Raw genomic sequence first — 12345 nt, 5'->3', positions numbered from 1 at the left:
CACTTAATAATAAACTCCCATTGAGGTATGGTGAGGTACACCTGCAGATTATTCATAGTTGAAAGTTTTTGGCTGCACTGCTTATGCTCATGTTGATAATGGAAAATTAGAGCCTAAAGCTATTAAATGTCTTTTTTTGGTTATGGTTCGGGAGTTGTATTGTGGAATCCCGAAAGAGAAAAAGACTTTCATGAGTAGGAATGTCATTTTTCAATGGATCTATGATGTTTAATGACAGTTTATCCTTAGATCATGTTTTAGAGAGTCCTAATGCAGGTGGAGCATGTGGATGATGAGGCAGGTGTGCAGGTGGAGCCAGTTGATACTCATGATGATGAAGTTGCTGATGATGATACTTATGAGGCAGGTGTGCAGGTGGAGCCAGTTGATACTCATGATGATGAAGTTGCTGATGATGATACTTATGATGATGTTCGGCAGCACTTACCTCCTGTTTTGTAGTTAGAGGAGGATCTGCCTATTGCTTATCGTAGGTCAAAGAGGGGTTGTGGACCTCCAGCTCGTCATATTGAAGAATGTAATTTGACTTATTATACTTTGAGTTGTGCTAAACAGGTGGAGAATACTCATGAGCCAGCAACTTATCGTGAAGCCATTGGTTCTGGCGATCATGAGAAGTGGATTTCATCTATGCATGAGAAGATGTAGTCTCTTGAGAAGAATAGCACATGAGAGGTTGTTCCTTTGCCTAAGAAGAAGAAGACCATCCGCTGCAAATGGATCTTCAAGAGAAAGGAGGGTTTATCTCCAAGTGAGCCTCCAATGTTTAAGACAAGGTTAATAGCAAAAGGCTACAGTCAGATTCCCGGTATTGACTACAATGATGTGTTCTCTCCAGTTGTAAAGCACAGTTCTATTCATACATTTTTTAGTATTTTTACTTCACATGATCTTGAGCTTGAGCAGTTAGATGTGAAGACTGCGTTTTTACATAGAGTGCTTGAGGAGGATATATACATGGACTAGTCGGAAGCGTTCATAGTGCTTGGTAAGGAGAAATTTGTTTGCAAGTAGAAGAGATCCTTATATGGTTTGAAATAGTCCCCTCGTCAGTGGAACAAGAGGTTTGGTCCATTTATGTTGTTGCATGGTTTTAAGAGGTCTAAATATGATAGCTATGTTTACATCAAGCATATTAATGCATCACTTATATACTTGCTGTTGTATGTTGATGATATGTAGATTGCTGCCAAGAGTAAGGTTGAAATTACTAAATTGAAGAAATTGTTGAGTAGTGAGTTTGACATGAAAGATCTTGGTGCTGCTAAGAAAATTCTGAGTATGGAAATCACTAGAGACAAAAAATCTGGTTTGCAATTTCTTAGTCAGCAAAATTATATTAAGAAAGTTCTTCAGCGTTTCAACATGCATAATGTTAAGGCTATTAGTACTCCTATTGCACCTTATTTTAAATTGTCGGCTACACAATGTCCTAGTACAGATCAAGATATTGAATACATGTCAAGAGTTTCTTATTCTAGTGTTGTTGGGTCTTTGATGTATGTCATGGTTTGCTCTTGTCCAGATTTATCATATGCTATGAGTTTCGTTATTAGATATATGTCCAATCCTGGTAAAGAATATTGGAGGACATTTTAGTAGATTTTTAGGTACCTCAGAGGCACAATAGATTCTTATTTGAAATTTGGCAGAACTGAGAAAGGACTTATTGGTTATGTGGATTCAAATTATGCTGCTAATTTGGACAGGCGTAGGTCACTCACTGGTTATGTGTTCATAGTTGGCAATTGTGCTATAAGTTGGAGGGCAACATTGCAGCTTGTTGTTGCTTTGTCAACTACTGAAGCAGAGTATATGGCTGTTTCTGAGGCGTGCAAGGAATTAATTTGGCTGAAAGGTCTATATGCTGAGCTGTGTGGAGTTGATTCTTGCATTAATTTATTCTATGACAGTCAAAGTGCCATTTACCTTACCAAAGATCATATGTTTCATGAGAGAACTAAATATATTGACATCAAGTACATGTTCGTAATGTGATTGATGACGGTTAGTTAAAGGTATGCAAGATCAATACTCATGATAATTCTACTGATATGATAACTAAACCTGTTCCTGTTATTAAGTTTGAGCTATGCTCAAGCTTAGTTGGTTTAGTGGATTAGTCCAAGGGGCTATTTGGCGCCAGTGGTATTTTCTTTGTTATGTTCCAGATAGAGGTGTTGAATATGTTCCAAATTCAGTTGCACATTATAAAGGTCGACTTCTGACGGAGCGAAACGGAGGCCCGTCGCCGGATATATACCCAAATTAGGGTTCCACCGAATATATGATCTTGTAAGCCGCCGCACGGCATTGTAACCCGACTCTTGATAATAGTGAGGAGTGTTTGCTGGTTGGCACCCGTGGTTTATCCCCTTCGCATTGGAGGGGTTTTCCATATTAAATCTTGTGTCTCCGCTGTGTTTTGATCTTGTGTTCTTCGTCGCTTATCTGCTATCATTCACAACAAGAAGATCAGCTCTATGGTTTGTGTAATTGTCCATATTATTTTCCGCTTCTCCCTTTGCTTTCTTTTCTCGTGGTATTATAAAGTATGGTCTTTCCTCGCTTGCTGACAGGAATTGTCCATGGGGGTGATCATTTTGGAGTCGATGGTGATTGGGGATAATAGTTCTATCAGATTAGTTTGATGCTATTTTCTTATGACTATAGATATTACATCTTACTTGCTAACTCTTTTATTTAAGAATAAGACTTTTTCTTTATAAATGCAATTTTATCCTTTTATATTAGTTGATATAAAAAATTAATCTAACTTTTCAAAACATATAACATTTTTTATTTCCACAACATGCATAGACTACTACAGCGAAAGGACCTCGACGTGTCCTAAGTCACCATATTTGCCTTGTAAGTTACTTACATCTATTATAGAACCTAATCATTGCTATGGGAACTTTAATGCTCAAACTAATAATGCCATGATGACTTCTTGCAGGAGGCAAGCCTATGTAAGCAATATCTATCTGTCTTCGATCCTTCTTACAGAGAGAACCATTGCAGGTTACAATAGACCAGATACTTATGAGGACTTAGTGAACTTAAATACAGAACAAACAACGGAATATAGGAATGATCTTCTAATCGAATATAGGTATCGTGCGAATGTACATCTATGGGGCCATAAAGAAGGTATGAGCAGATGGATGCATCATGGCTGCCCACCAGTTTGGGTAAGATCAAAAGATACTTTGATCATATATATTGCAACTAAGACCATAACTACTCATATTTGACCATTTCAAATCGGTATCGTCTGAATGGTGCAGTCATGGCATCATGGGTCACTAGATAGCATTTATTAGGGGCGGATCTACAGTAGTAGCATGGGGGTACAGCTGTCCCTTCAAAATTTCTTAAAAAACATCTAGTATATATACCCTTTAATAACATGTATATGTATAATACATTGTTATATACAATTACTAGTCTGCGCTCAACCCAGACAACAGCCTCAACACTCTAGATTCACAACTATTTTAACATCGTTTAGTAATCTAATTATGTCCATGTTGATAAACTATATTATTTGTATCTGTACTCCCATGATTAAAATCCTAAATCCGCCACTGGCATTTATAATCTATCCTTAGGATGGAAGGGCCTGCATATTAGACTCCTTATGGGAAACAAACAAAGCATGGTACAAGCACTTTGACAGCGCTTTGAGATAGTAAGTGATATAAGTTATTCTTATTCATTTACAGGTAACATATAAACGTCTTCAAATTGTCGTTGACACTATATTTTTTGGTATAGTGCTTATAAGAAGTATGTGGAAGATCCCGAGTGCTATGATCGGAGAACTGAAAAGTCAAAGATCAAGAATGACAAAAAACTAAAAATCAAGCGTGATTTTCCAGTAAGTAGCAATACTAATAATGTACTACTACTACAACCACCACTACTACTACACTACTACTACTTTTACAATACTATACTCTACTCACTACTAGTTGTATCGAGCAGTGCACCAAACAACCATATGGCTCAGTTTCATGTAGATTCTATGTTTGTGAGTATCTGAGGACGTGTAGCAGATATAGCAGTAGCTGGCGGCAGCTTAAGGAAGCACAAGGTTGGTGGAAAAGAGAGAAGGTCGACCCTAAGTTCAGAAAAACTATAGCAGATATATGTAAGTTTGTCACCGAGGCCACACATGAAGGTTGAACATTCTTCAATAAGGAAAGTGAGTTAGCTCTAGATGCAAAGTTCGAGAGGATCAAAAACTGGAGCGATAAGGAAAAAGAGTTACAAATGAAAGATTACTTGTTGCGTGCCTTAGATGATATGTAGAACCATGTATGCATGAATGATGTGAATGATACGTGGTTATAAAAAATAATGATGTGATCACTAATGTTGGTTGTTTTAGATTAACATGCATGAATGTATATATATGTTTTTCACCTATTTGCTGCTATTAACATTATCAAAATTTTGCTCGAAAAAAGAACATTAGCAACATCGAAATCCAAATTTCAAAGAGGTTTTAAATAGAGGTTTTTTTAAAATGTGAAACAAACATTAATAGAGACAGGCAGTTAAAAACAACCGTTTTCATTGAAACTTTAATAGAGACGGGCAATATAACACAACCGCCTCGGTTAATACATTAACTGTGGCGGGCTATATAAGACAACTGCCACAGTTAATGTGTATTTACCGTGGCGGTTGCCTTATGTAGACCGTCACAGTTAATGTATTAACCGAGGCGGTTGTAAAACCCGCCTCGGTTAAGCCACGATTAATCTTGACTTTATGGTCGTGACGGTTGCAAAAACAGTCACGGTAAATGCAAAAGGCCCGCCACAGTTAAGTTTTATTGTAGTGTGACACTTGTGTGTCGCATGTGTATTTCCATTAGTTACAACTAAAAGCTACACACCAATTCTATGATTCCTGGTAGACTGACAGTCATGTAAGCACCCACTATAAGCATTAAGAAGCTGCGCCTGCTGCGCTGCCTGCCGTTCGAGATATCTGCTCATCGATCATCAGTGCCTTGCTTGTTCAATTCCTACGTGCTTCATACATCAAAACGGCAAACAAATGATAACTTATAGTGATATAAAGTTGTCCTCCACGTCACGTCGGGTTTCTACGCGCAATATTCGAATGCTCGGAATACGACACCTGTCAGCCATAATACTTCCATTAAATCTTGTAATCTGTAGTATCGGACTGTTGGGATGCACGCCTGCTGCGCCCCTGACGTCGTCCTCCAAAGCCTCCACCTCGTCAGCAAATGCAGAATAGCAGTCAACTTTGACAGCCACATGTTTGAGGCCTAGTCCCAGGTTCTGCAGCCCAAGGATGAGGCCATCTTCCCCATACTTGAACTGGCATCGTGCTTGCAGTCGCAGCTTGAGCCTTTGGAGCTTTGGCATGGCTCCTGGCTCAAACTCCAATGCCATCTCGCGCCAACACCGCAATTCAAACTTGACCAAAAGCTGAAATCCTTGTCTGCTGATTGCATGCCTTGGGTGGAGGATGCTTGAACCTCCATCGTTGTCCCTCTCAAAGCGAACAGCAAGAGAGAGCAGCATGGGTAAACTTGCCAGGATATTTATTCCTTCCTTGCCCGCTTCACCACGGACAGTAACGTAGAGGCGAGATAGGTTGACTAGTGAGCTAATTTGAGGGCCCATTCTACTTAAGTTTTGTATATCAAGATGAAGCTTTTGAAGTGGTGGTGGAGAAGGGACACACGAAGCCATGAATGAACATGTGTAATGATCAGGGATACTCTTCCACATGCGTAGTTCTCGCAGACGCCTGAACAGCTTGGAGAGCGTTGAGATACATGCTTCCATATCACGTATTTGAGGAGAGCATAGATTGGTCAGATCTCCGAGTCCTTGGATAAACTCTACCGATTGAATACCAAAATTTATTGTTGATAGCTCTTCCAACGCCTGCAGATTTCTGATTCCATCGGGTAGTTGCACCCACTCAGGGACAAAAAGACGCACCAGCTTATGCAAGTGGATAATACATGTTGGTACGCTTTTAAGCCTAGTCCCTTTCACATCTAGTGTCTCTAGATGTCGCAGCTTTTCTATATATTCCGGAAGCTGAAGGTTTGCACTCAAGTACTTCAACTGACCAAAAACGTTGACATGTCCAAGATTGCATTCAACAATGACACCTTGTATATTCAGCACTCGCAAAACATGGCAGATTAAAAACTCATAGGCATGCTTTTTGACCAGCACTGAATTATTATAGCCAAAGATATTAATTGATCGAATATGAGCTGCATTTTTTATTGTCTTGGATATCTCTTCTACCGGGGCAGTGTCTTTCTGGATGGATAAACGGCGAATCTTGTTTGAATAATAGTTTTTAGAAAAACCATTACCATTCCATATGGTAACAAAGTTGTCTTCTACAGCCTTTGACACAATGAACTCAAGTATGACATCATGAACTCTGCACTGTTTTACGGTTGTGCCATCTACTCCAACATTTGTTGGCTGGACCAAGCTTCTATTGATCAGTTCATTCAAGTAACTTCGCCCTAGCTGCTCCATACTTTCTCTGTCCTGTCCAGGAATCAGTCCTTCGGCTACCCAGAGCAATATCAATTCTCGGCAATCAATGGAATAATCCTCCGGAAACACACTCAGGTATAGCAAACAGCTCTTCAGATGGTGAGGAAGATCAAAGTAGCTAAGCAGCAAAATTCTTTTCATTTTATCAATGGGGGAATCTTTGTCAACGGCAGCAGAAATGGACCTCAATACATTGCACCAGACTTCCAATGTCTTGCTTCTGTTTGCTAATAAACCAGCGATACTGATTATGGCTAATGGTAAGCCAGAACATTTCTTCAAAATGTCACTGCATACTTTCCTCAAATCTGGGTGACAATCATCACTGGAGCAAAATAGTCTTTTAAAGAATAACCTTTGAGAGTCATCATCGCTGAGTGGTTTTGCTTCATACATTTGTGCCGCAATACCAGTACAACATGAGTTGGCTACTGCTTTAATGCGTGTTGTAGTAATAATTCTGCTTCCATTGTCATTGACAGGTAAGGCAGATCGCACAAGCTCCCATGCTGATACACTCCAGATATCATCAATCAAGATGAAGTACCTGCATGCGTTAGTTACAGAATCAGGTTATTATTTAAGGCCGCCATAAATTTGAGCATATTGTGGTGAAATTAAAGAGATCTCAGAGTGTCACACTTTTCTGTCAGTAAGGACACTCCTACACTACAAGAAATGTGTCATCTTATGACGATTATGGCATGACATGTGATCAAAATGTCACTAAATTGATCAGTTTATGACGTTATTTTGAAAGCCATCTCAACTTAGTGCCATAAATGATTTCATGTCACAAAAAGTGTCTTCAATATAGTCAAACTCCATATTATGACAATCTTTGCCATGTTATAATGGTCAAATTGTCACTGTCATAAATCTAATACAAAGATAAAGTGATATCGATTTTCAAGGTGGCATGTGAGCCCAATTATCAATGTCCTCAACTCATAAGCATTTTCTTATTTCTCTCTATGTATATTTTGAAATTAAATTTTTTGATGTTTTCAAATGACCTCGTTTAAATTTTTTGAGATTTTCAAATGACCTCATTTTCTTATCATCTTGTCATCAAAAACTACGTTTGAATTTCTCAAATTTGAAATTCAAATTTTGTAAATGACCTCGGATGGAGAAATTACCACTATAAAAGTTGTAGATCTTAAAAAGTTATGAAGCTTTGTAGTTGACAACTTTTCCATTAGAATCCGTTTAGGGCCTCAAATAATTAATATATGCTCAGTTTAGGATAATATGTGGGGAACTAAACTCTAATATAGACATAATTGAGTGATAGGTGGAGTGGTAGAGAAGGCTACGCGCAGGGGCAAGATCTCAGGTTCGAATCGCACCGGCCACAAAGCACGCTTTTTTAAGCGAAAAAAACGCGACTTGTGACTTCGACGGAGATGGGCGGGGCGATTCCCTATAATTAAAATCTTTTTTTTCTATTTTTAAAAGTCGATTTTGTAGTAATTATTCTTCGGCCGTCGCTCTGGGGAGACCGGGTATCCCGCGGCACACCACGAACTCTTCTTCGCCGTCGCCCCACCGCTCCCGCTCGGACTACCACCACCGCTCCACACCTCCCGTCGCGCCGCCGAGCGACGGCGGCATCCGCCTCCTCCGGTCCGTCCCGCCACCCGCGTCGTCTCGCCTCCGCCCCGCCTCTCTGTGTCGTTCCTGGCCGCCGGGCTTCTTCTCCGTCGTCGGCTACGCGCGTGAGAAGGAAGGAGGAGCCACAGCATGTGGATCCAGGGCAGCGGCGTCCGTCCCGCGTGAGAAGAGGGTAGGAGCCGGTGTGGATCCAGGGCAGCGGCGTCTGTCCCGCGTGAGAAGAGAGAAGGAGCCGGTGAGATCTAATTTTTCAGCTCCTCCATCTCTTGCAGCTCTCTCTCTCAGCGCTTTTTGCGGAGATTCGTCGGTAGCGAGTTAGCGACGGCGTAAAATGCATTTTGTATAGAAAAGAGCACAACGTTACATGCAGTAAATTCTGCAAACTACAGACCACCTGTAAAATGCATTTTGTTTAGCTGAATTAGAAGAGCACAACGTTACTCATCAGAAACCAGAAACTATGACCAGTCACCTAGCCGAACTACATGACAAAACTCACAAATTTGTATAGAAAAGAAGTTGGTCTTGTTTTGCAAATATTAATTTATCTAAGGCCTAAAACAAACTTGAATCCAACAGATCTAAAAGTCAAGCATTCAGTCAATTTTGCAAACCCATCAGTGATTGACTTGCCTAGACACTTTATCATCCTTGCCTTTACATAAAGATGCTAGCTTGCCTGTTTTGTATGTAACCGTTTGTTCCTGTGTGTGTGCGCGCGCGTGCGCTAGTGCTACATAACACTTTTAGAGTTATACTGCTATATTTGCTTTGAGGCTTTTGTTCCAGCTCAGAGAGATGAGGCGAGGAGGCTAGGCTAAGCGAGCAGTAGCAAAGGATCCAAACACCTTTAGTTGCTAGCTGAAATTCATCAACCTGTGAGTAAATACAGGGTAGCAAAGGATCCAAACACCTTCAGGGAATGAAGCTTTTCGTTTCACAAAAGAAAGTGAATGAAGCTTTTCACTTGCAGGTAAATAACTATCAAACTTTGTTTCTTTATTTCCGATCACAGCAAACTGCTTGATTGCTTTCTAGTGTTTCTTTCACTGATTAGATGCCCTCCTAACAGTATACATTTAGTGTTGCACTGTATTAAATGACATGACAAATAACCAGGGCCTCTATCACCTTAAATAACTGTATACTTGATGTAATTGTTCATGCAGCTGAAAACTGAAACCTAGCTTAGTATGCTGTTTGTAAAGTTCCTCTTTTACTTTTTCATTTGTTTCAACGAGTGATGTTTGTTTCTGATGTATTTTCTACGGGACATGGAGAAATTAGAGCAACCTAAGGTATTCACTCATGCTCCTGACACCAAGAAGACCTAGCTGCCAGCACCTATTGAACTATTAGTTTGGTGACTAAGCACACTTGTTAGATAGGGATGTGAGATTTCATTTGTTTACTTTATCTGGGATATCTTTGTGACTAAGGTCACTTGTTGAACTATAGTTTGGTGTTTGTGATGAATGTAATAAATATGTTGATGAATGACTTGTGAAACTATTGATTTGTCCATGAATGGAATATATTGTTGGACCTGCATATGTTAATTTGGATTGTTTGATGTGTGGGTGGGGTACATGATGGTATGGATCAAGCCAAATCAATGAGTCATCCTACGTGACAATGCCTAAGAACCTATGACATAAAAGTTAAAGTCATAAACGCTTGTGACATCCAAAATCAATGTCATAATATTATGACATGAACACTTAAACATCACAAGTTGTTATTAAAGACGCACATCTTTTGACATTTCAGTTTTCGTCAACTTTATGTCATAAATGGTGATCTGTGACTTATTTCACTTGAATTATGACATATATCAAATGTCAAAAGATGGCACATTTCTTGTAGTGCCAGAAACCATCATGATTTTTATAGACATTAATTATAGTGTTACCTAAGCATTTTGCTGATGTGGCAAGATAGTTATTGAAGAGAGCGAACAAAAATCATAGAAACTGGGTCTAAGTTAGAAACAATGTGTACACAAAATCTAAAACATGAAGTGATATGATTTGCTGAGAATATACAGAGAATGAATGTGATTTGAAAAAAAAAATATATTCTATAGAAACTATCCATTGGGACCATAGTTTATATATATATACAGTGTCTATAAAAATTAATAGGTATAGAAACTACATGTAGTTTCTAGCATTTGGAGTATCCTAAGTATTACTAAACATACTCTTTGAAAAAGTATTACTAAACATAAGAAATATCGACAGTAAACTACTAAATTAGTTGTACTAATATTTTTAAAATATGTTACAACCTCCAAAATAGTGAGTGACGCATTAGAACACCTGGAGACCCACTCAAAAGACACGAAGCATTCAGTTAAAAAACTAAGTTCCTAAATGAGATCGTTATGGACATTCAGTATCCTAATCATATTTTTGGAGAAGTCATTTTACTTGATATGGATTTAGATGGTATAATGTAAAGTACTTGAGCTATTTTGGAAAAAAGTGTTTGGTAAAATAGCTTCACCAACTACTTTATGTATAGATGAGAGAGAAATAGGGTTGAGAGTTGCAATAAAGTACTTTTTTAGCTTCATCTAACTCATGTCTTTGTGAGAGGTGAAGAAAAATAACTTCACCTATGAAGTTGTTTTAGAAATAAGTGTTTGACAAAAAAACAGCTCACAATAGCTCGTGAAGCTGTTATGAGCTGTACCAAACAGGCCCTAAAATTCCTAGAAAAATTAATAATTAGGTGAGCTCATGTGATGAACAGATATTCCCCAACATTATTCTAGCTAGATGAGGTTATTAAATATTAGAAAAAGAAGTAATATTGGTTACCTCTTGTCCTTTAAGCATTGTCTCACTGAACGTATGAACTGCGGATCTGTCTCCAATCTGTCCGACTGGTCAAAATCAGTCTTACTTATTTGGGACAATATGTCCCTAAGAAGCGTCTTCATATCCGGAGTTTGTGATACAGTCACAAAAGCCCGGCAATCAAATGCTTCAATGGTTTTGTGGTACACCTCCATGGCAAGAGTGGTTTTCCCCTGTCCACCAATCCCATATATGGACACCACTTTGTCCTGCTTTTCTTCACATTTCAATAATTGGATGACCTCCTCACGAGGAGCATCAATTCCCACAAGATCCCTCGCCTCCTGAAATAGTGCAGGTGCTCGAGGATCCAGCAACACTGCCCGAGGTGAGACAGGGATACACTGATTGATGTCGTAGTAACGTCTCCCCCGCTCGCTTTGCTCGACCACGAGCCTCTTGAATTCTCGGATCTCCTCTGCTATTCCTCTGTCCTTGAACAATCTCTTCACCATCTGAATGGCCTTGTGCACAAAGTGGGCCGTGGAATCTCCATCTCCATGGCCGTGATTGAGCATGAAACGGTCGATGCAATCCTCAATGTCGTAGGACAGCTCACGCGCCTTGCTCCTACAGTCTTTGGTGAGTGGATTGATGTGGTCGTCGTCCTTGTCCGCGAGAGTCCGCAGGAAGGCATCCATGGTGCTCAGCTCGTCTTGCAGGGTGCGGATGCCGAGCTTGACGTCTCTGGCGAGCTGGTACTTCTCGCCAAGCAAGGCAGTCAGCTTGCCGATGACGGAGCCCATCACGCCCGTGGCGGCGCACGTGATAATTTCAGCCATCTCAACTCAAAAGCACTCGCACAAAGTGGATTGCTAGCTAGCTAGCTAGCTAGCATGCGCGGGTGGTGTTATAGTCTTGTAGACAGCAATTCCGAGGATAATTGCTCGCAGATGGCGACATAATATATAATCGGATTCTATTTGCTTGCAGACGGCAATTCCGAAAGGACACGAAGTTTCATTCCACTTTGCTCCGTAACCACTTTCCGCAAAAACCAAAGTTGTGCTTGTTTGTATATGGGAAAAAAAAAGGACACACATCAGCAGAGATGAGCCGTCGCTGATAATTTATGTTAACAAGTCACCTAGGCTTGCCGGCTGGGGCTAGCTATTTCCATTTCCATCGTAAACCCCGTCACAAATAATCAGGGTAGTGTATACACCGAGGCCGCAACAATTTCCTCTTGCAGCGTGGTATTTTTTTTCCTTTACAGTGCCACTTCAATCCTGTGCTCCACCTTGCAGGTACTCTGAATGCCCGGG

The 12345-nt window shown here is 40.0% G+C and overlaps 1 protein-coding gene across 1 annotated transcript; it reads right to left on the bottom strand.

Annotated features, from left to right (window-relative positions):
• On the bottom strand, positions 11038–11862 carry LOC8060009 (putative disease resistance protein At1g50180). The gene has a single exon (XM_021461978.1). The coding sequence runs from the start codon at positions 11860–11862 to the stop codon at positions 11038–11040; it is 825 nt and encodes a 274-aa protein (XP_021317653.1).

The sequence above is a fragment of the Sorghum bicolor genome, chromosome 5 (assembly GCF_000003195.3).
Source record: "Sorghum bicolor cultivar BTx623 chromosome 5, Sorghum_bicolor_NCBIv3, whole genome shotgun sequence".
In the NCBI taxonomy this organism is placed as follows: Eukaryota; Viridiplantae; Streptophyta; class Magnoliopsida; order Poales; family Poaceae; genus Sorghum; species Sorghum bicolor.
Note: the sequence above shows the minus strand (reverse complement) of the source record. Positions and strands in the feature narration are given on the sequence as shown.

What these genes read in the sequence shown, in the direction of transcription:
- LOC8060009 (XM_021461978.1), bottom strand. Translation starts at nt 11,862, where the DNA reads ATGGCTGAAATTATCACGTGCGCCGCCACGGGCGTGATGGGCTCCGTC.